The following is a 20,101-nucleotide window of genomic DNA, read 5'->3' on the forward strand; positions in this document are numbered from 1 at the left end:
ATGGAGACTGTGTCTCTCCTGGAGGCTCCCAAGAGGCAGAGGAGAGAGAGCTGCTCACCTGGGGTGACTGAAGGCGACCTGCTGGAACTCATGATTCCAGTTGGGTCTTCCATAGTAGGTTTTCTGCCTTAATCCTGTAATCACATCAGCATTTTCATCCCAATGTAAAGCTATGTGAAAGGCCTAAAGTAAAAATTGTGGTATCAGATGGGTGTTCAGAGGGGGAAAAAAAATCTTTAATAAATAAGGATGATGTAATTATGCTCATTTGTAGATTTAACACACAATTATTTTTTATGGGAAATTCTTTGTATTCCACCTGGGCACTATTGAAACAAAGTGCCTTCTATGTGGTTGACATGCAGAAATGCGAGCCTGGAAAGATTTTTCTTGAGAGGATGCAGGTAATATAGTGAAAAAGGGTAAGGGAAAGCTGACACTAAGCTACCTTTTTCCTGCCAAATTTCTCAAAAACTAATCTATAGCTCTGCCCCTGTTCACTTCACAGTAAACCTTAGGGATCTGAGAAGGGCCCTGACGGATTAAAGTGATAGAAAATGCCTAGAGTGAAGCTGGATTTTACAGTTAGATCTGCCTTTTGGAGTGAAACGATCTGTGTTCAAGTTCAAATGCTAGGAGGATGTTGAGTCTGGCAGGCAGAGCAGGTTGCCAGACCTAGTAAGGGGCAAGATTAGAGCTCTGTGGCCAACAGTTTGCCTTTAAATTGCACAAAAGCACCCAGGCATCAAGCAGTTGATAAGTAAGAGCCTGGGGCATAGCCATGCCTCGTGATGAGTTTATAAATTACTATCATCTGTTTCAGCCCATGCTGAACTCCGATAGGTAAGAAGGATTCTTGCTTCCTAACTCCTGAGATCTGTGTTTGCTTTGCCCAGGCCCCTCCAAAACTCTTGAGCTCATGGGTTTTACCCTTGGGTACTTCATTTGTTCAATTCCTCTGACCAGTTGGAGTAGCAGCACTGCAGGGCCCAACTCTTACCCCATGATCCTGCAAGACTGGATTCCCTAGCATGTTTCTCATCAGTCTAGAAAGCAGACAGGGATAAGGAGGCTGGGCCCTAACAAGCCAGTAGATGATGGAGACTTTGGTGGAGACACAGAAATCCAGGCTGCAGGGAGTTGCCATTAGGCAAGTCTGAGCCCAGGTAGCAGGGCTACTGTAGGAGTTGAGCTTGGGAAGAGGACTTCAGGCAAGAGAGGGAAAACTGGCAAATATCAGGAAGTGCCCTCTTCTTAGGCAGGTTTAGACAGAGAGTAAAGCATAAAATAGAAGACAAGGGTTCAAGGCTAAGAACAGAAGTGGTAGTTGAGGACTGAGTCTTGGAAACTGGCAGAAGCCCCGTTATTAGAACTGGAATTCAAGGTCAGAGTTGTATCGGCCTCCAGATTAGAATGGAATTTTTGTGTCCCCACAGCCCTTTTGCTAACCCTAGAGGAAACTGGTTCCAGCAGTGGGTGGAAGAAGAAGCCAGGGACAGTCGATTCCCTTTTTGACTAAGTGCCAAATCTAATGAGCAACTCAGGCCTTATTCTTCTTGGCTTCTCTACCATGTGGCCAAGCACTGCTTCTTGATTCTATTTTCATTACAAAATCCTAGTTCTTCTACTTCTCTCTTGTTCTTGTTCTGATTGAAGAAACAGTAATTGTTATTTTGTTATCCTATTCCCCTGTCTCCATATGGGAAGACTGCCTTCCCAGTCTCTAGCTTAGCTCTCTGAATCTCTTTCAGACCACTACTCCCCAAAGAACTTCCATTTTCACAACCCAATTAGCATCACCTACATAGGTGAATCAAACTTTCTCTCCCAAACTGTCATCTTCCTACCTGAGTAGAGGACTGCATCTTAAACTCCCCAAACATATTTCTGTGTAGAATTCTTCCTGTACCTTCAAATGGGCCATCCTAGCTAAAAATGAATTATTACACTTTCCAAATAATTTGTGACGTCAAGTTACTTCCACCTACAATTGTTAAGTGATTGCCCTAGGCAGGCAGAATGTTATGAATCTGAATACAAAGAAGAAAGAGAGAAGGTCTCTGCTCTGTGAGGAACTGGTCATTGGAGGAAGGGACAGACCATGTGCACAATTGTGCTTAGTCATTTCAGTAGTGTCCGACTCTTTGTGACCCCATGGAGTGTAGCCGCCTCCCCTCTTCCGCAGCCTCTTCTGTCCACGGGGATTCTCCAGGTAAGAATATGGGAGTGGGTTGTCATGCCCTCCTCCAGGGGATCTTCCCAACCCAGCGATGGAACCCAGGTCTTCCGCATTGCAGGCGGCTTCTTTACCAGCTTAGCCCCCAGGGAAGCCCGTGTGCACAAATACTATGATCTGAACCACCCGCAGTGAACTGGAGACCTAAGTTAACCTCAAATAATTTTAACTAAGAGAACTGGGGAAGGGAACTTTGTGGGAACTGGGCTTTAAAGGATGATTCCATGCAGTAGGCCGCAGGAGAGACAGACAGGTGGTGCTAGTGATAAAGAATCTGCCTGCCAATGCAGGAGACTCAAGGGACGTGGGTTCGATCCCTGACGGGGGAAGATCCCCTGGAGAAGGGAATGGCAACCCACTCTAGTATTCTTGCCTGGAGAATCCCATGGACAGAGGAGCCTGGCAGGCTATAGTCCCTGGGGTCTCAAAGGGTCAGACATGACTGAGGCGCTTTAACATTGCATTGAAGGGAAAGGAAAGAGTGTGAGGGGAGATGGAAGCAAGAAAGTCCTTGGTGTGATTGGAGAACACACACTTTTTGGTGGCTCTGGGGCCAGTGGCGAATGACAGGAATTGTACAGAACAAGGGGGTTGCTGTCAGGTCAGGGTCAGGGGGTGCCTGGAGGTATTTGCTAAGTTTGGGTATTGTTCAATAGAAAAAAGAGGTTTTTTTCATTTCCGACCATAATACTCTTCAGCTACCAATCACTGATGTTCAACATTTGGAATTATATTTGCTCCATATTTCTCTTCCCAATGTTCAATTAATCTCCAAACACTGTTGATTTGCCCTTCATAATACCTTTTCCATCTGTCCCTTCTGTTCTTGTCATTCTGCCACTTTGAGGTTGTTGAATTCAGTTTAACAATTGGCTGTTTCTAAAACAGCCTCTTGATTCCTGACTGACAGCATGTACCAATTATTTTGTCCTGAAATTTAAGCATCTCAAGAATTTCCAACATGTCATGGCAAAAATTTAAGAACGTGTCGATTTTAGTTTACTATTTTCAGAAGAAAAGTATCTCTTATAGTGTACTTTTGGAAGTGGCAGCCATGCGATGGGGCAGAGCTGTGTTGTCACAGAATCAAACAGAGCCTGCATCTTGCACCTTCCAAATGACCGGGATTGCCTAGGTGGACACTCAAAATCAATCCACCATAGAAGCAGAAGAGCAAGCACCGGACCAGAAAGCAGAAGACAAAGGCTGTGTTTGCACTTCACCAAACGGATCACTAGTCAAAAATCCCACTTGAAAGAAAAGTGTTTTTCTGGAAAATATAATTTACATTATTTAATTCATGAAGGTGTTTCGAGTCTAGTTCCCAAGAAATCTCTATTTCAAAGTACCCCAGAGGAATAAATATTTAAGGCTGACTGCAAATAAGACCCTATAAAAACATTTAGCAACTGAATTTCAAGCAAAATCTTATTCATTTTCAGAAACACAGAGTCAAATTACAGTGATATTCTATAGGGCCAAAGTGTGTGTGTGTGAGAGAGAGAGAGAGAGAGAGACAAAGAATCAGGAGTGCATTCATTTGTAAATTTAGTGACTAATGCAAATCTCTGGCTCAAACATGCTTTCCTTAAATATCTACAGTAACTGTCACAGAAGTGCTGATTAGGACATAAATGTCATAGCCTAGTAATCACTTCATCACATTACTGTTGGCTTCCACATTAACGAAGTTTCAGCCTTAATAGTATTGAATAATAACTGCTACATTTTAAATGTTTTCTAACTTCCCTCATAGCTCAGTTGGTAAGGAATCTGCCTGCAATGCAGGAGATCTGGGTTGGGAAGATCCTCTGGAAAAGGAAATGACAACTCATTCCAGTATTCTCACCTGGAGAATCCCATGGACAGAGGAGCAGGCTATAGTCCATGGGATCGCAAGAGCTAGACATGACTTAGAGACTAAACCACCACTACAGTAATCACTTCATCACTTCGTTGTTAGCTTTCACATTAGAGAAGTTAGAAAACATTTAAAATGTAGCAGTTATCATTCAATACTATTAGCACTGAAACACTACAATAGTGCAATATTTTGATATATAGTACATTACTTTTGGTAAACCTAACTTTAATATAGCGTACCCACTCCAGTGTTCTTGCCTGGAGAATCCCAGGGACAGAGGAGCCTGGTGGGCTGCCGTCTATGGGGTCGCACAGAGTCGGACATGACTGAAGCGACTTAGCAGCAGCAGCAATACGTATTAATGGACAAGGCAGAACATCTGTTCTAACAGAAGATCATTTTGATCTTAGGTGTATAAACATACATGCAAGCAATTTCTAAGAATGCCTTAAGAAAAATAAATCTCTAGATAAATCATATATTCATATTTAATTTCTGTAGGAACAATTATTTTTTGTAGGAACTCACAAGTTTTACAATACAAAATGCTGAATGTCAACATCTGCGAATTTTTTCTGTTTGAACAGCTCAAAGCATAGAATTAGAACCAATTGAGAGCTCAGGACAATAGAGCTAATCCACAATGTCTGCTTGACAATACTAAATTTCAAAGGCAATTTCCAATGACGTAATTTTTCTTGAGTTTCCAAACTTGGAATCTTCTCACCTTGATCAAGTTCTTTTCTAATCTCCTTTTCTATTCCTTTTATTGCTATAATGTGAATAGCTCTACTCTGGCTTTATTTTATTCTCCTCTTTTCTTTTAAAGAACATAAAAACAATACTTTCAGGCTACCTGATAATCGTAGAGCTTACTACTGAAATTATTCATCTTTGCTCTATCATAACACAAATTAGATAATATTGCCCGTTCTGAATCTTATCAATACCTGGTTTTCATCCCAGCCAGTAAGGAATATATGATAACTCAGAAAGTGAGCTTTCCCTTGCTCACTCATCTTTGTTTCCAGTGCGAGTAAGAGATCAGCAAACCACTCAAAGGCTCCTGGATCTCTGCAAATCCAATAGAAATACACCTGTCAAGAGAGAGAGCAAGAAAACAGATTGGTCTATCTTTTCACAACATGCCAATAATCACAGACTACTTAGCCTCCATTAAATTATTTGAGTCCAAATGGGCACTTCTACAAAATAACATGCTTCTCTCTGCCAGTGAACAGTTACACTGTGATTTCTTTAGAGAACACTCACCTTGTGTTTGAAAAGGCCCAGAATGAATTCAGAGTCAGGCGCCTGTGGGTTGTTGCCGGTTTCTCTGGATGAGGATCAATTTACCCCATTCTTACATATGTGCTGAGTCTGAACGAGGTTAATAATCATAACTAGCTGTGCCTTTCACTGCTTCATAAAGGGGGATAAACCATTAGACCAATCCTATTCATCTTTACTTGTGGTCTAAGTTCTGGATTTAGACCTTCTTCTCCAGAGACACAAAGGCTTGTTCACTAATTGACTTCACCAGTCATGACCTCTAGAGGGTGAAGATTATGGTAACTGCAGAATTAACCTTGCAGACCAGAAGTTTGCTCTCAACCAGACATATTAGTGTCCAAGGAGGCTGGTGGGTGGCGGCAGTGGTCTTGTGTCAACTGCTATAATGAAATGATGTTGAAGAACATTTTTTCTTTCTTTAACTCTCTGTATTTAGCAAAGGGCATGTGACAGGTAGCAGTTTGAGTTTGCTAAAACCAAGGCTCAGCCTTGTACTTTGGGTTTCAGATAATTATATCTAGAAGAAACCATAGGAGATAGGTCTATTAATTCTCCTATTTTTCTCACACTCCTACCCACTACTGCCTACTGCTCTTTGCTGCACCCCCTCCCCAAAGAGATGCTGCTTAACAAGATAGAGGAGAGGGCCAGCCTGATCTCCACCAGGAAATATCGCCTCCAATAGCCAGTGTTCTCGCCCTCCCCTCTCCCGCCAGCCTGCATCTCACCATCATCACATTATGAAACTTCCAGACGAGATTTAATTAGCAGATCATATTCATGAGGAAAAGAAAAATCACAGAATGTGTTTCAAGGCTAAGCATCTTGCCTATTCTCTCCAGGTCTGTGCAGGAATTTATTAAATTAATAGTCAGGAACAAAAGTTCAGAGCCTCCCTATTTGTTGGACAGTTGCTGCTTGGAAGGGCACTTGGAATCTTAACCTCAGGACAAACAGTAGCTCCTAGGCGTGTTCCCCCTTCCCAGCCCAAGACGAGCTTCTTCTCATTTTTGTCTCAGTCCACCGGCCCTCTGGTGGTCGTTCATCTACCAATGCCTACTCTATGTCAAGAGTGTTCTTGGCTCTGGAACTAGAAGAGCAGACAAAAGAGCCAATAATTCCCTGTCCTCGTGGAGTATGCATTTTAGAGGGAGAAAAATATGATGGTGATAAGTGAATAAGTGAAATATAGGCCACATCAGAGGGTGATTGGTCCTACAGAGAAACGAAGACAGGCTGGAACATCCTGCAGTATTAAGTCAAGGACAGGGGACATTTGAGCCCGGCCATGGAGGAAGTTGAAGGGTTGGGAGAGCAACAGAGTACAGAGGTCCAGGGCAGGAGCTCTCGGGTGGGCGGGGGTGGGGGTAAAGTGAGGCTGCTGGAGGCAGCAAGAGGTGAGGTCTGAGGGGGAGGCAGGAGGTGCAGGCGGGGGGCTGTAGGGCCATCTTGACTTTTACTCTGAGTCACAGGGCAAGACACTGCAGGCTGCTCAGGGGGGAATGACGTCATCTGAGGAAGGGCCCGGGAAGGACCACTCTGGCAGCATCTTGAGGATGGACTGGGGGGTGTATGGGGGCGAGGGAGCGGAAGGAAGGGAGAATGGAGGCCGGGAAGCTGACTTTATGTCCTATGAGGCTGATACTGCTATCCTCTTTCCACTTTGTGAGGTGCCTCATTTAAATTATTATGTTCAAACCTCGGCCCCCAGCCTTTGGCTCACTGGGCTCCCCATGGAAACGAAAACCCTGACTGAATTTAATGCCATTCTCATCTATGATCCTTCTCCTCCCTGCCCCCTGGTAGGTTGTTTTATCTGAGAACATTAATGGTGGCATTTGGTATAAAACAAACATCATTGATGTATTTTCTACTATTTTCACTCTTTAAGAAACATGCTAAAAATATACTCATCTAGGAAATAAACAAAAGTATCATTAAAAAAAAAAGAGAACTTCTCATTTCAAATCCAGTTCCAATCACCCTTACTTGAAAAACAGTCACATCTCAGCTTCCTCCACTTACTGACCCTTATTCTTTCAAACAGAAATCATTCCTGTCCTTGCTTTTTTGTGGCTTAGCTGTGTGTCAGTGTTCTGAGGGTTTGCCAAGCCTTTTATACTTTTTTGCTTCCTTGTAATGGCTTTGTGTGTTTTTCCCTCTGTAATTGACTCATCGGTGACACTGGGCGGCTTTGGTGCAGGAGGCAATGGAAGGGCACTGAATGGGCCCAGGAGAAGTGCTTCAGGCAGAAAGAGGAGAAGACGGACTTTGAACGGAGGCAAAGCGTATTTACTTTGCTTCCCTTTCATCTTTCTAATATTGAGGGACGCTCGCTGTGAAGGGACAAACGGTCCCACCTCTGCATTTCCTCCCGTAGGAAGGGTCTGGTCAACGCTAGAACAAATGTCCCAAACAATAGGCTGCACGTCTGTGATCTGTGCTTCCCAACCCTCACCCCGCCCCAGTCTCCAAAAATAAAACCACCCTAAAATCAGTTCCCCGAATAAAGCACGGCTTTCAGGATTCTACAGTGAATAACAGAGGCCTAAAATACCTCAGGTAACTTTAAAAGGTTTTGTTACACAGAAAGTCGTCCTCGGTAAAATGATGAAAGTTCTGAACTTTTGTAGTAATGAAGTTCTTTCTTTTACAGGACTCAGCCCACACATTTCTGTGGACCTAACGGATCCCCAGACGTGATAGGGGACGGCTCCAGGATGGTGTCACAGAGTTGGGGAACTCTGTGCGCATGTGGCCTGTCACAGGCCTCTGCTTTCACTTTGTTCCCGGCGTGAGCCACCCGACAAACTCCGTTGCAGCCAATCTTGGGGTGCCTGGGTCCCAGCTCCAGCCCATCCCCAGCTTCCCTGCAGCCTGGGCTTCTCTTTAAGAGTGTTTGACCCAGGTCATCTGGACCCAGTGGGAAATGGCCCTGTGCTATTTTTGGATACACAATTCTAGAAAATGTATTAAGGAAAGCTACTTGTCTATTTTACTACCAGAGCTCCAGACTCTTCCATCAGAGGTTCTCGTGCCATGGCCTGGTTAGTTACTCACAGACACGGAACACGGCAGAGGACACACCCTCAAATACAACCTTTAGACCCAAATCGATTTCCTGAGGGTGGAATGGGACTAAAAATTATCTATCTATGACCCAGGGTCCCTCCAAGGGGCTTTTTCCTTTCCAAGAAAGGAAACTAAACATGGTAACCAAACATTGTGAACCCGGGAGTCCTGCAAGCTGCCCTGTTTCCTGACTTCACTACCTTCAAGCTGTGTAACTGGGAGCAGATTATGTAATTTGAGCCTAGATGATCACATACTAAAATGGCAAAAAAACAAACAAACAAACAAACAAAAAAACACTCAAACAAAAACACTGAACAATCATTCACAAGATTATTTTGAAGATGAAAGGGTAGGTTTCACCGAAGCATTTAGCTCTAAGTCTAATGGGTACAGTAAGTGCTCTGCCGTGTGAGATGTGAGCTGAGATAATGCCGCCATCTCAATGGCATCTGGCCTAGCTTACGGAATGAATACCACATGATGATATTAGAGAGCAAAGGGGTCATCTGCCTTACTTAGGGGTCTGTGTCCCCACCGTCACTCCTGAATTATAAAGATGGTGGTCATCCACAGGAAGTGCAACCAAATTTTATCTCCAGCACCAGTCTCAAAGCCTCAGCAGTGCTCATCATCACGCAGTTCTGAAAGAGGAACCCATTCACTAGTGAAACGTGCCTCAGGCTCCACGTGCTCAACACACAGTAAGGTGATTTATAGGGCCTGGGTTGACCTCCTCCCCCAGGAGGCCAGGGGAATTGCACTGTGAACTTGCCTCCTCCTGGGCAGCACCCTATGTTCCCCACTGCTGTGGACTGACTGTCTCTCTCCCAAATTCATGTGTTGAAAGCTTAACCCAATGTGATAATTGTGTGGCCCTTAAGAGGTGGCTAGATTTAGATGAGGTCAGGAGGGTGGGCCCCCCGTGATGGGATTAGTGCCCTCATAGGAAGAGAAAGAGACCTGAGCTCCCTCTCTCTGTCATGTGAGGACACAGTAAGAAGGTGGTCATCTGCAAGCCAGGAAGAGTCCTCCCAGAACCCCATCACCCTGGGCTCTGATATCAGACTTCCAGCAAAATCCCGATCATCCTGGACTTTGATTTCAGGCTCCCAGCCTCCAGACATGTGAGAAACATTTGTTGTTTTAAGCCACTTAGCCTTGGTGTTTTGTTATAGTAATCTGAGCTAACATTCCACACTTCATGAAATATTAACAGAACTGGTAGAAGCTCCAACGGAGGAGGGTGATGGAGACTTCTCACGGAGGGACTCATGACTGTTTTCCAAAAAGAGAACCATTGTCTCTGAAAAGATAAAGACTGAGACTGATATTTAGAAAACATAATACCTCCTCAATAAATGGTAACTATTATTGTCCTGGTTTTTATTTTGTGGTTTCTTTTGCCAAGGTCATCCTGGATGAAGACAATAGCAAACAGATTTTGAAGCAACTCGTTTTTATTGAGAAGCTTCCCTAACGTGGCTTCCACATCAAGTTTTAAAGAAGTAAAGTTATAAGATTGTTTTTCCCATTATCCATTATAAGACTAAGACCAGCCTTTGTTAACCATGTTAGCCCTTGAAAGTGAAAGTGTTAGTTGCTCAGTTGTGTCCGACTCTGTGACCTCATGAACTGTAGCCCACCAGGCTCCTCTGTCTATGGGATTTTCCAGGAAAGGATACTGGAGTGGGTAATCATTCCCTTCTCCAGGGGCTCTTCCTGACCCAGGGATCGGACCCAGGTCTCCCGCACTGCAGGCAGATTCTTTACCATCTGAGCCAACAGGGAAGCCCATAAGAGTTTTTCTGAAAGCCATTACTGTTATTGTTAACTGTTTCATGGCTATGCTGCTGCTTTGCCTTGTGAATGGGGACTGAACTTCATTGTGCCTCAGTTTGTTCTAATACTTGTTAGACAACCAAAATGTTCATTAATACTAGAATGATTAAATCAATTGTGAGACAGTTATACTACAGAATTCACTGAAGGCACTAAATAAAATAAAATCAATAAATAGGCATTGACACTTGAAGGAGCTCCAGGCCATGTTAGAATGAAAAACAGAAACATAAATTGCACATCTTTCTCTTTCTCCTTCCTTCCCCAACCCCACATCCCTATTGTAATACTATAAAAAATAAACATATGTGTGTAGGTATGTATGTGTACACAAATGTGCAGGAAAGGAACGGAATAAAAGGTGCTCACCTGTTTCAGATGAGAACCCTGGAGAGTCAAGTGGTTAGTTTGGGAAAGAAGGTGAATAAAGGGAGATTTTTGTTTTTTTCAAATCGCTAAACCAATTTATTTTTAAGCAGAAATGAGTTTTTAAAAAAACAGCTAAATGAAGATGATGTGTTTCATCTTAAGGGTTCCCAGAACAGTGTACTTTCCTCTCTTTAAAACCATACTTACATTTGTTTTTTAAAAATTGAAGTACGTATATATATATCTATGTACTGGAGAAGGAAATAGCAACCCACTCCAGTATTCCAGTATTCTTGCCTGGAGAATCCCATGGACAGAGGAGCCTAACAGGCTACAGTTCATGGGGTCACAAAGAATTGGACATGACTGAGCAACTAACACACACACACATATGTATATATATTTTTTGGATTCATTTCCATTATGGTTTATCTAAGGATAATGACTGAATATAGTTCTCCATGCTATACAGTAGGACCTTGTTTTTTATCCATTCTATATGTAATAGCTTACATCTGCTAACCTCTCAAATCCTAGTCCAGTCCAGCTCTCCTCCAACTCCCTTGGCAACCACTGATCTGTTCTGAAGGGGGAGTTTTTTTTTTTTTTTTTTTGAAGGGAGATTTTTCAGTGAGTATTTTCTTTGAATCTTTTACAGTAACCCTGTAGTCATGTATAGCTTGTGTGGTTAATAAACCAAGATATTAAAAATATTAATACTGGTCACTTCCCCCACAGGGCAGTGGAGAAGGCTTCTGGGGAACTGGACTCTTTTGAGGCTGCCTAGTGAAAGATGAGATGCACGTGTGTCTCCTGGAGATGCAAGCTGGCTTCGTGCTCCCTGGTTCAATTTATCAGAACACTCAGCAGTTCTCAGAGATGATCAATTCCAGGAGTAGCCAGAGCACCAGGGTGAGGGAAAGTGAAAGTAAATAATTTCTCAAGCTAAACAGATTAAATTAAATGCATTTTTCATTCATTAGAAAAGGGAGCAGGCCCTCCTTTGTTTTATTAATATATTTAAGGAGAGTATGGATTTTTGCCTTTCTTGGCCTCTTTGCCTTGTTCCCACTGGCCCATGCTGTCTTTTTATTTGAATTATCTGTTTATTATATTAGGTTAAGAACCCAAAGGCCATTTTGCATGGGACACACTATAAATACCCATTATCACAGTTATGTATTATTGAGCTGATGAAGGAAGACAATTTATGAAGAGATTAGATTATCTCAGTTTTTCTAGAATCTATTTTATTATCATCTGAAGATTACATATGCACTTAAGAAAATGAACCACATCCTTCCGTTGGCCGTCCTCTCGTCTGACTGCACAGATGTGATACCAGGAAAACCAAATGTAGAGGCCAAAGCATTTATGTCAGCACTTGCCCCCTCCCTCCCTGTTTGTACACACCTATTCCATTCATCATTTTGACAGTTTGTACAAGCAAACTGTCCTAATTTTTTTCAAGAGCTCTTTTCACAAATTGAGTGTGATGTAGAATTAATCATCCCAGTTGGGCAGGAGTTGGGGGGCGTCTACTGCCAAGGGGCATTTTTACCCTCAGCTTCCTCCATATTGTATCACAGAGACTTCCTAGCCGCTTACACCCCCTTCCCTCATTCCCTCATCCTAAAGGAGCACTGCGTTCTCATCTGCCTCCAACTAAGTGAAGTTGGCTCTTACTGTCGGGTTGAAAATATTCCTTTAATATATTACAACTTTTACCCATTTTCTTCACAGCAGAGCATCATTATACTCATTGCCATTTTGCTTCCTTGGGACGTCTCCTCATAATCACATCTCTCTCTTCCTCTGCCCGTTCTTCCCACTATTTTAAATAAAAAACATAGCAGGAAAGAAATTTGAAAAATCCCAGCATCAAACAAAAAGTGCTACCTATGACCAAAGAAGAAGCAGGAGTTCTACTGGCTATTCTCTCACATTTTACTTAGAAGTGTTCTGGAATAGTGTATCAGAGGAGAAGGATAAAGAGATGCAGCTTGCAATGGTCACAACTAAAATAGCATTGGTGCAAATTTTTGACTATAGACTTGCAACACAAGGCTTGTATGTAAAAAAAGTCTGCTTTTATGCCAACTGGTGTTTTACACAAAAAAGAAGAAAATCTCCACCAATCACATTTAATTATTTAAGCTTAAAATTTCAGCTTTACATCTCTCTGCTGTTTTTTCCCCTTTCCTTGTTGCAAAACAGAACACTGAAAACTATGGCCCAGATCTATAATTGTGAAGACGTAGTTAGATAAGAATGCACTGCTTTGCTCTGCTGCACTCAAAAAATTATAGAGATGCTGACAGTTTAGTGGAAGGAGTAGTATTTATATCTCAAAGGCATGTGGGTGGCCCTGATGAATATTAGTTACATAAGCCTAATGATAGCTGTATTCAAACAAACACAGCATTGCTTTAAAACAGAGAAATTTCCTAAACTTTTCTCAAGCATGCAGATTTTGAGGAAGTAGATCTCAAGTGTTATTTTCAGTTTAAACTTCCAATAGCATGAAACCTCACTCCTTTCCTAAAAGAGCTTTGAAATCAAAAGCACAGTCTCCTATCCTGATCCAGTAGCTAGCCAGGTAGGGACTTTGGACCAGTCACTTGCCACTCTAAGTATTGTCAGATGCCAAGCTGAGAGGTTGAACCCTTCAGTTGCTTTTAGCTTCTTTTCTCCCATATACTACAACCTCTACATTGATTTTCAGCGGATTGTCTCAATATTACCCTCAACTTTTATAAGTCATGAAACAATTGTGTTTTATTTCCAATTCCATGGTTTCTATTCTTTGGAATAAAGATCAAAGTTCCTGTTTTATGGTTTCATGATCACTCCTTTGCCTTCCCACTGAAACAGCCTTAAGAAAATCCGTAAACAAAACCCATAAACAGAGCCCATGAGTAATAATGGAATGGTGAGTGAGGAGACAGTATTAAGATTTTGTGGGATCCTATAAGGACTTTAAGATTCTGTGGATTCTTAGAAGAATTTTTTCTATTTATGATAATATAATCAGAATGCATTATTTTAATTATAAAGTTACTAAACATTTTGTTTAAATAAAAAAATTATTCTCAGTAACCTAGAATTTTACAGAAAATTGTGAAGAAGGCATTTTTTAATTTTGGGGGGCATGTAGACACTTATTTACTCATTGGTTTATTTAAAATTTATAGTGTGTATGCATGTATAAATATATATATGTGTATATACACATATCTAATTATGAAGATATCCAGAGGAGACACACTCAAGGACTTCAGAATCTGTTAAGGGAAATAAGGTAATTTGTGAACCTTAATACAAAAAGGAAAGATAAATCATATAAAAGGGGAGCAGAGGGGTAATGGATGTTGAGAGAAGGGTCTGGCGTTGCGAGTCTGATACGAGGACGGGGTAGGCTTTTCATGTCAGCATGAGAGGGCCTGGCATGAAGTTGCTGTTGTTCAGTCGCTCAGTCACATCTGACTCCTTGTGACTCCATGGACTGCAGCACAACAGGCCTCACTGTCTTTCACCATCTCCCAGAGCTTGCTCAAACTCATGTTCATTGATCTGGTGATGCCATCCAACCATGTTATCCTCTGCAGTCCCCTTCTCCTCCTGCCTTCAATCTTTCCCAGCATCAGGGTCTTTTCTAATGAGTCAGCTCTGCATCAGGTGGCCAAAGTATTGGAACTTCAGCTTCATCATCAGTCCTTCCAATGAATATTCAGAGTTGATTCCCTTTAGGATTGACTGGTTTGATATCTTTGCAGTCTAAGGAGCTCTCAAAAGTCTTATCCAACGCCACAGTTCAAAAGCATCAATCCTTTGGCACCCAGCCTTCTTTATGGTCTGACTCTCACATTATACATAACTATTGGAAAACCATAGCTTTGCCTATGGCACATAGTAGATGCTGAATAAATACTCATTGAGTGAATAAGTGAATGCAAGTGAGACATACAATCCCATCACGTTCTGCATGTGAAGCATAATATGACCTTTAGTGTTATGAGAACAATGAAGCAATGAGCCTTCTGAATAAATCAGTTTGACTTGGTAGACAGTAAGAGCAAAGAGTTTACAGAGATGGAAATCAGCATAAACAATAACAAAGCTTTGCAGTGGGGTTCACATGTGTAAACAGTATCTGTTTTGCTTGCTTTATGCCCTAGGCTGAGTGTTTGTGCCCCCTCCCCCAAATTCAAATGTTGAAACCTACCCCCCGCCCCCACCCCCCGCTCCCATTTGGAGGTGAGGACTTTGGGAGGTGATTAGGTCAGGAGGGTGGAGCCCTCTTGAATGACATTAGTGCCTATCAGTGTCCAAGAAACTCCCTTGCCCACTTCTGCAGTGGGAAGTTAGAGCTAGAAGATAACCTTTCATAAACCAGGAACTGGGCTCTCATCAGGCACCAAGTCTGTCAATGTGTTAACTTTGGACTTCCCAGCCTCCAGAACTGTGAGAAATACATTTCTGTTGCTTAAAGCCACCCCACCTATGGCATTTTGTTATAGAAGGTCAAACAGAGCAAGACACTTAGTTAAACTTAACTGTGGTATAAAGAGAAGAAGATGGGATTTAATAGCTTAAGAAGAAAAGTTATGACCAACCTAGATAGCATATTGAAAAGCAGAAACATTACTTTGCCAACAAAGGTCCGTCTAGTCAAGGCTATGGTTTTTCCAGTGGTCATATATGGATGTGAGAGTTGGATTGTGAAGAAAGCTGAGTGCCGAAGAATTGATGCTTTTGAACTGTGGTGTTGGAGAAGACTCTTGAGAGTCCCTTGGACCGCAAGGAGATCTAACCAGGAGATCAGCTCTGGGATTTCTTTGGAAGGAATGATGCTAAAGCTGAAACTCCAGTACTTTGGCCACCTCATGCGAAGAGTTGACTCATTGGAGAAGACTCTGATGCTGGGAGGGATTGGGGGCAGGAGGAAAAGGGGACGACAGAGGATGAGATGGCTGGATGGCATCACCGACCTGATGGACGTGAGTTTGAGTGAATTCCAGAAGTTGGTGATGGACAGGGAGGCCTGATGTGCTGCGATTCATGGGGTCGCAAAGAGTCGGACACAAGTGAGTGACTGAACTGAACTGAACTGACCTAAGAAGAACCAGGATTCAAGCTTTTATTCTGTTATTGACTAGCTTTCTGTGCTTCTGCTTTCTCATTGGTAATCTGAGGACAGTACTCATCTGAAAGAGGTATTATAATTTTCTCATCTGTAAATGGAATGAAAGTGTAAGTCCCTGTTACTCCCTGCCTTCTAGAAGTAAGAGATTGTTGAACCTAGGCTATTAGTATTAGTAGTAGTACTAGTAATCTAGTAATGACAAACCTAGACAGCATATTAAAAAGCAGAGACATTACTTTGTCAACAAAGTTCTGTATAGTCAAAGCTATGTTTTTTTCCCAGTAGTTATGTATGGGGCTTCCCTTATTGCTCAGCTGGTAAAGAATCCACCTGCATTGTGGGAGACCTGGGTTTGATCCCTGGGTTGGAAGATCCCTGGAGAAGGTAAAGGCTTCCCACTCCAGTATTCTGGCCTGGAGAATTCCATGGACTATAGGGATCACAAAATGTCAGACATGACTGAGAGACTTTCACTTTCACGTATGGCTGTGAAAGTTGGACCATAAAGAAGGCTGAGTACTAAAGAATTGATGCTTTTGAACTGTGGTTTTGGAGAAGACTCTTGACAGTCCGTTGGACTGCAAGGAGATCCAACCAGTCAATCCTAAAGGAAACCAACTCTGAATATTCATTGGAAGGACTGATGCTGAAGCTGAAGTTCCAATACTTTGGCCACCTGATGAGAAGAGTTGACTCACTGGAAAAGATCTTAATGCTGGGAAAGATTGAAGGCAGGAGGAGAAGGGGATGATGAAGGATAAGATGGTTATGTGGCATCACTGATTTAATGGACATGAGTTTGAGCAAACTCTGGGAGACAGTGAAGGACATGGAAGCCTGGCATGCTGCAGTCCATGGGGTCACAATGAGTCAGACACAACTGAATGACGTGGCATCACTGATTCAATGGACATGAGTTTGAGCAAACTCTGGGAGATAGTGAAGGACACGGAAGCCTGGCATGCTGCAGTCCATGGGGTCACAATGAGTCAGACACAACTGAATGACTGACATGAACTAGTAATCTTTTTATATGTCTGGCAGATATAGTACACATTTAATATAATTTTATAGCTATTTGCAGGCTTCCCTGGTAGCTCAGCTGGTAAAGAATCTGCCTACAATGCAGGAGATCCCAGTTTGATTCTTGGGTCAGGAAGATCCCCTGGAGAAGGAGTAGGCTACCCCACTCCAGTATTCTTGGGCTTCCCTGTTGTCTCAAACAGAAAAGAATCCACCTGCAATGCAGGAGACCTGGATTCAATCCCTGGGTTGGGAAGATCCCCTGGAGAAGGGAACTGCTACAGTACAGGAACTGCACGCCAGTATTCTTGCCTGTAGAATTCCATGGACAGAGGAGCCTGGTGGGCTACAGTCCATGGGGTCGCAAACAGCTGGACATGACTGAGTGACCGTCACTTTCTTTTCATACACATTTACAATGAAATATTTCTACATCATTTATTTGTCTTATTTGTTATTAAAACTATCTGGTTGAATATATAATCTTATTTCTCTGTTGTGTGGATCAGGAAACAGCTCAGAGAGGTGAACTGATGCACTGATGTTTCTGGTGAGGGTGGAATCAAGCTGAGGTAGATTCTCTGGCCAGGAATTCCACAGTCTTCCTACAATACGGCAGGTGGAGTCATGTTTACCATGTACTGCGTATGTCAAACCAGAGAGCCAGATGGACCTGAGTTTGAATGCTGGTATTATCTTTCATTAGCAGTGTGTTTTCAGGAAAGTGAGTGTAGTCTCTTCAAAGCTTTGGAGTCCTTTGGAAAACAGAGATTATGCTACCTACTTTCTAAGGTTGCTGGGACGATTATAAAAATAGAACGAGAAAGCATTTGTCAAGCGCCTGTCACTTGGAAACTCATGAGATGGGAGCTTATTTTACTTTAACTTCTTAGTTGAGAATTTGCCACCTCCAGATATCTTCCAGTCTGGCTTTTCCCCAGTGCTTCAGAGTGTCATTTCTTTCTTTTTTAAATTTTAATTGGAGGCTAATTACTTTACAATATTGTGGTGGTTTTGCCATATATTCACATGAATCAGCCGTGGGTGTACATATGTTCCCTGTCCTGACCCTCGCTCCCACCTCCCTCCCCATCCCATCTCTCAGGGTCATCCCAGTGCACCAGCCCTGAACACCCTGTCTCATGTATCAAACCTGGACTGGTGATCTATTTCACATATGATAATATACATGTTTCAATGTTATTCTCTCAAATCATCCTATACTCGCCTTCTCCCACAGAGTCCTAAAGTTTGTTCTTTACATCTGTGTCTCTTTTGCTGTCTCACATATAGGGTCATTGTTACCATCTTTCTAAGTTCCATATATATGTGTTAATATACTGTATTGGTGTTTTTCTTTCTGACTTACTTCATTCTGTATAATAGGCTCCAGTTTCATCCACCTCATTAGAACTGATTCAATTGCATTCTTTTTAATAGCTGAGTAATATTCCATTGTGTATATGTACCACAGCTTTCTTATCCATCTATCTGCTGATGGACATCTAGGTTGCTTCCATGTCCTGGCTATTATAAATAGTGCTGCGATGAACATTGGGGTACCATGTGTCTCTTTCAATTCTGGTTTACTCAGTGTGTATCCCCAGCAGTGGGATTGCTGGGTCGTATCGGAGAAGGCAATTGCAACCCACTCCAGTACTCTTGCCTGGAAAATCCCATGGATGGAGGAGCCTGGTAGGCTGTAGTCCATGGGGTCGCTAAGAGTCGGGCATGAGTGAGTGACTTTACTTTCACTTTTCACTTTCATGCATTGGAGAAGGAAATGGCAAGCCACTCCAGTGTTCTTGCCTGGAGAATCCCATGGACAGAGGAGCCTAGTGGGCTGCCGTCTATGGGGTTGCACAGAGTTGGACACGACTGAAGTGACTTAGCAGCAGCAGCAGCATGGCAGTTCAATTTCCAGTTTTTAAAGGAATCTCCATGCTGTTCTCCATATTGAGAGTGCCATTTCTTAAAGATGGGAAGTGAAGAAAATTTCCATGGGTAAATATGCTTGAGAAGGGTGGATGAAACAAAACTGAATGATGTTCTTTTTTACAGAACTTATTTAATAGGCGAATAGAAGATGTGACTCGTCTAAAGAGGGATTTATCATAGCATTTCTGGAATCCTTTGGCTACAGAATTCTCTTCAGTGGACCCCATTATATGAAGACATGGAGACACGCTGACCTAATCAAGCCTCTTCCTTGGATAGATGAGGAAACTACAGCCAAAGTGTCAACCAGAGAAGTGGCAGGGTAAGGACCAGAACCACGTTCATCAGGCGTCCTGGGTCCTCCGGAGTTGACACCATTCAACTTGACATCCCTTTCTCTGGCTGCTCCAGTGTCTGTTGCTAACCCTAAAAGGGTTCAGGTAAGAAATGGAAAAAGGGAGGAAGGGAACTATGGAGGAAGTTAGTCTGAGAACATTCAAGAAATGACAAAAGAGAGACTTGGATTTGGATGACAACAACCAGCAAGCAGACAAATGAATCCCCACTGTGCCATTTTTGCTTCTCAATTAAGACTCTGAGTCTACAAGATGAAGATATTGAATCATACCCTTAAACCACAGTAACAAGCCCAAGAGTCAAAGCCTGCCTGTTAATATTACTCACTGCAGCCCAGTCACATAGCCGTTTGCAGCCTGTCCATATTTTACTGACATGAGCAATTACATGTCCTGTAACAGCAATGAAGCAATAAAATTTATGTCTTGTCATCTTTAACAAGATTAGACATAACCCTTCTCATAAATGTAATACTGAATGGAGATTTTTAAGAACATAAGTATAGTTAAGGATCCTTGAGTTTATCCCTCATAGTTAATTAAAACCCTCCCCAGGAATCAGCAGATGATAGATAGAAGGATGTTGAACTTTTGAATTCATGGAAGGGTGAGCTGATGATTTTTTTCCATACCTTGTTCAGCTTGCACTGCGTTTGTGCCTCACAACATTGGTACCAGATAGATTTCAGAAGAGCTGCAAAGGGAGTGACCCCTATTCCCGCAGCAATGCACATGCTCACTCGATAGTGAAATACATCAGTCAGTGCAGCTCCGAACGGCCCATCCACAGCCAGCCTGCAATCACAAAGTGCGCGGTTTGACTTTCAGAATACTCTACTCTTAAAAACAAAGCCATCCTAAACCAGTGCTTTGGATAGGATGTGTTGGCATAAGTGTGCGGGGAGGTTAGCTCTGTGCTCGAGAATGCCTTGTTTGAACACACAGAGTGTAGAGATATGGTG

The 20,101-nt window shown here is 42.5% G+C and overlaps 1 protein-coding gene across 1 annotated transcript in view; it reads right to left on the minus strand.

Moving 5' to 3' along the window:
* Window positions 1–20,101, minus strand: part of NOX3 (NADPH oxidase 3) — a 66,128-nt gene that overhangs the window by 12,165 nt on the left and 33,862 nt on the right. Inside the window, exons 10-12 of the mRNA XM_086318497.1 lie at window positions 19,772–19,934; window positions 5,051–5,197; window positions 59–183 (exon numbers count right to left, since the gene is read on the minus strand). Of these exons, the coding sequence (XP_086174623.1) occupies window positions 59–183; window positions 5,051–5,197; window positions 19,772–19,934 (435 nt within the window). The remainder of the gene's footprint in view (window positions 1–58; window positions 184–5,050; window positions 5,198–19,771; window positions 19,935–20,101) is intronic.

This window comes from Bos grunniens, chromosome 9, assembly GCF_055505025.1.
Source record: "Bos grunniens cultivar Pamir isolate PY7600 chromosome 9, Bosgru_T2T1.0, whole genome shotgun sequence".
NCBI classification, from domain to species: Eukaryota; Metazoa; Chordata; class Mammalia; order Artiodactyla; family Bovidae; genus Bos; species Bos grunniens.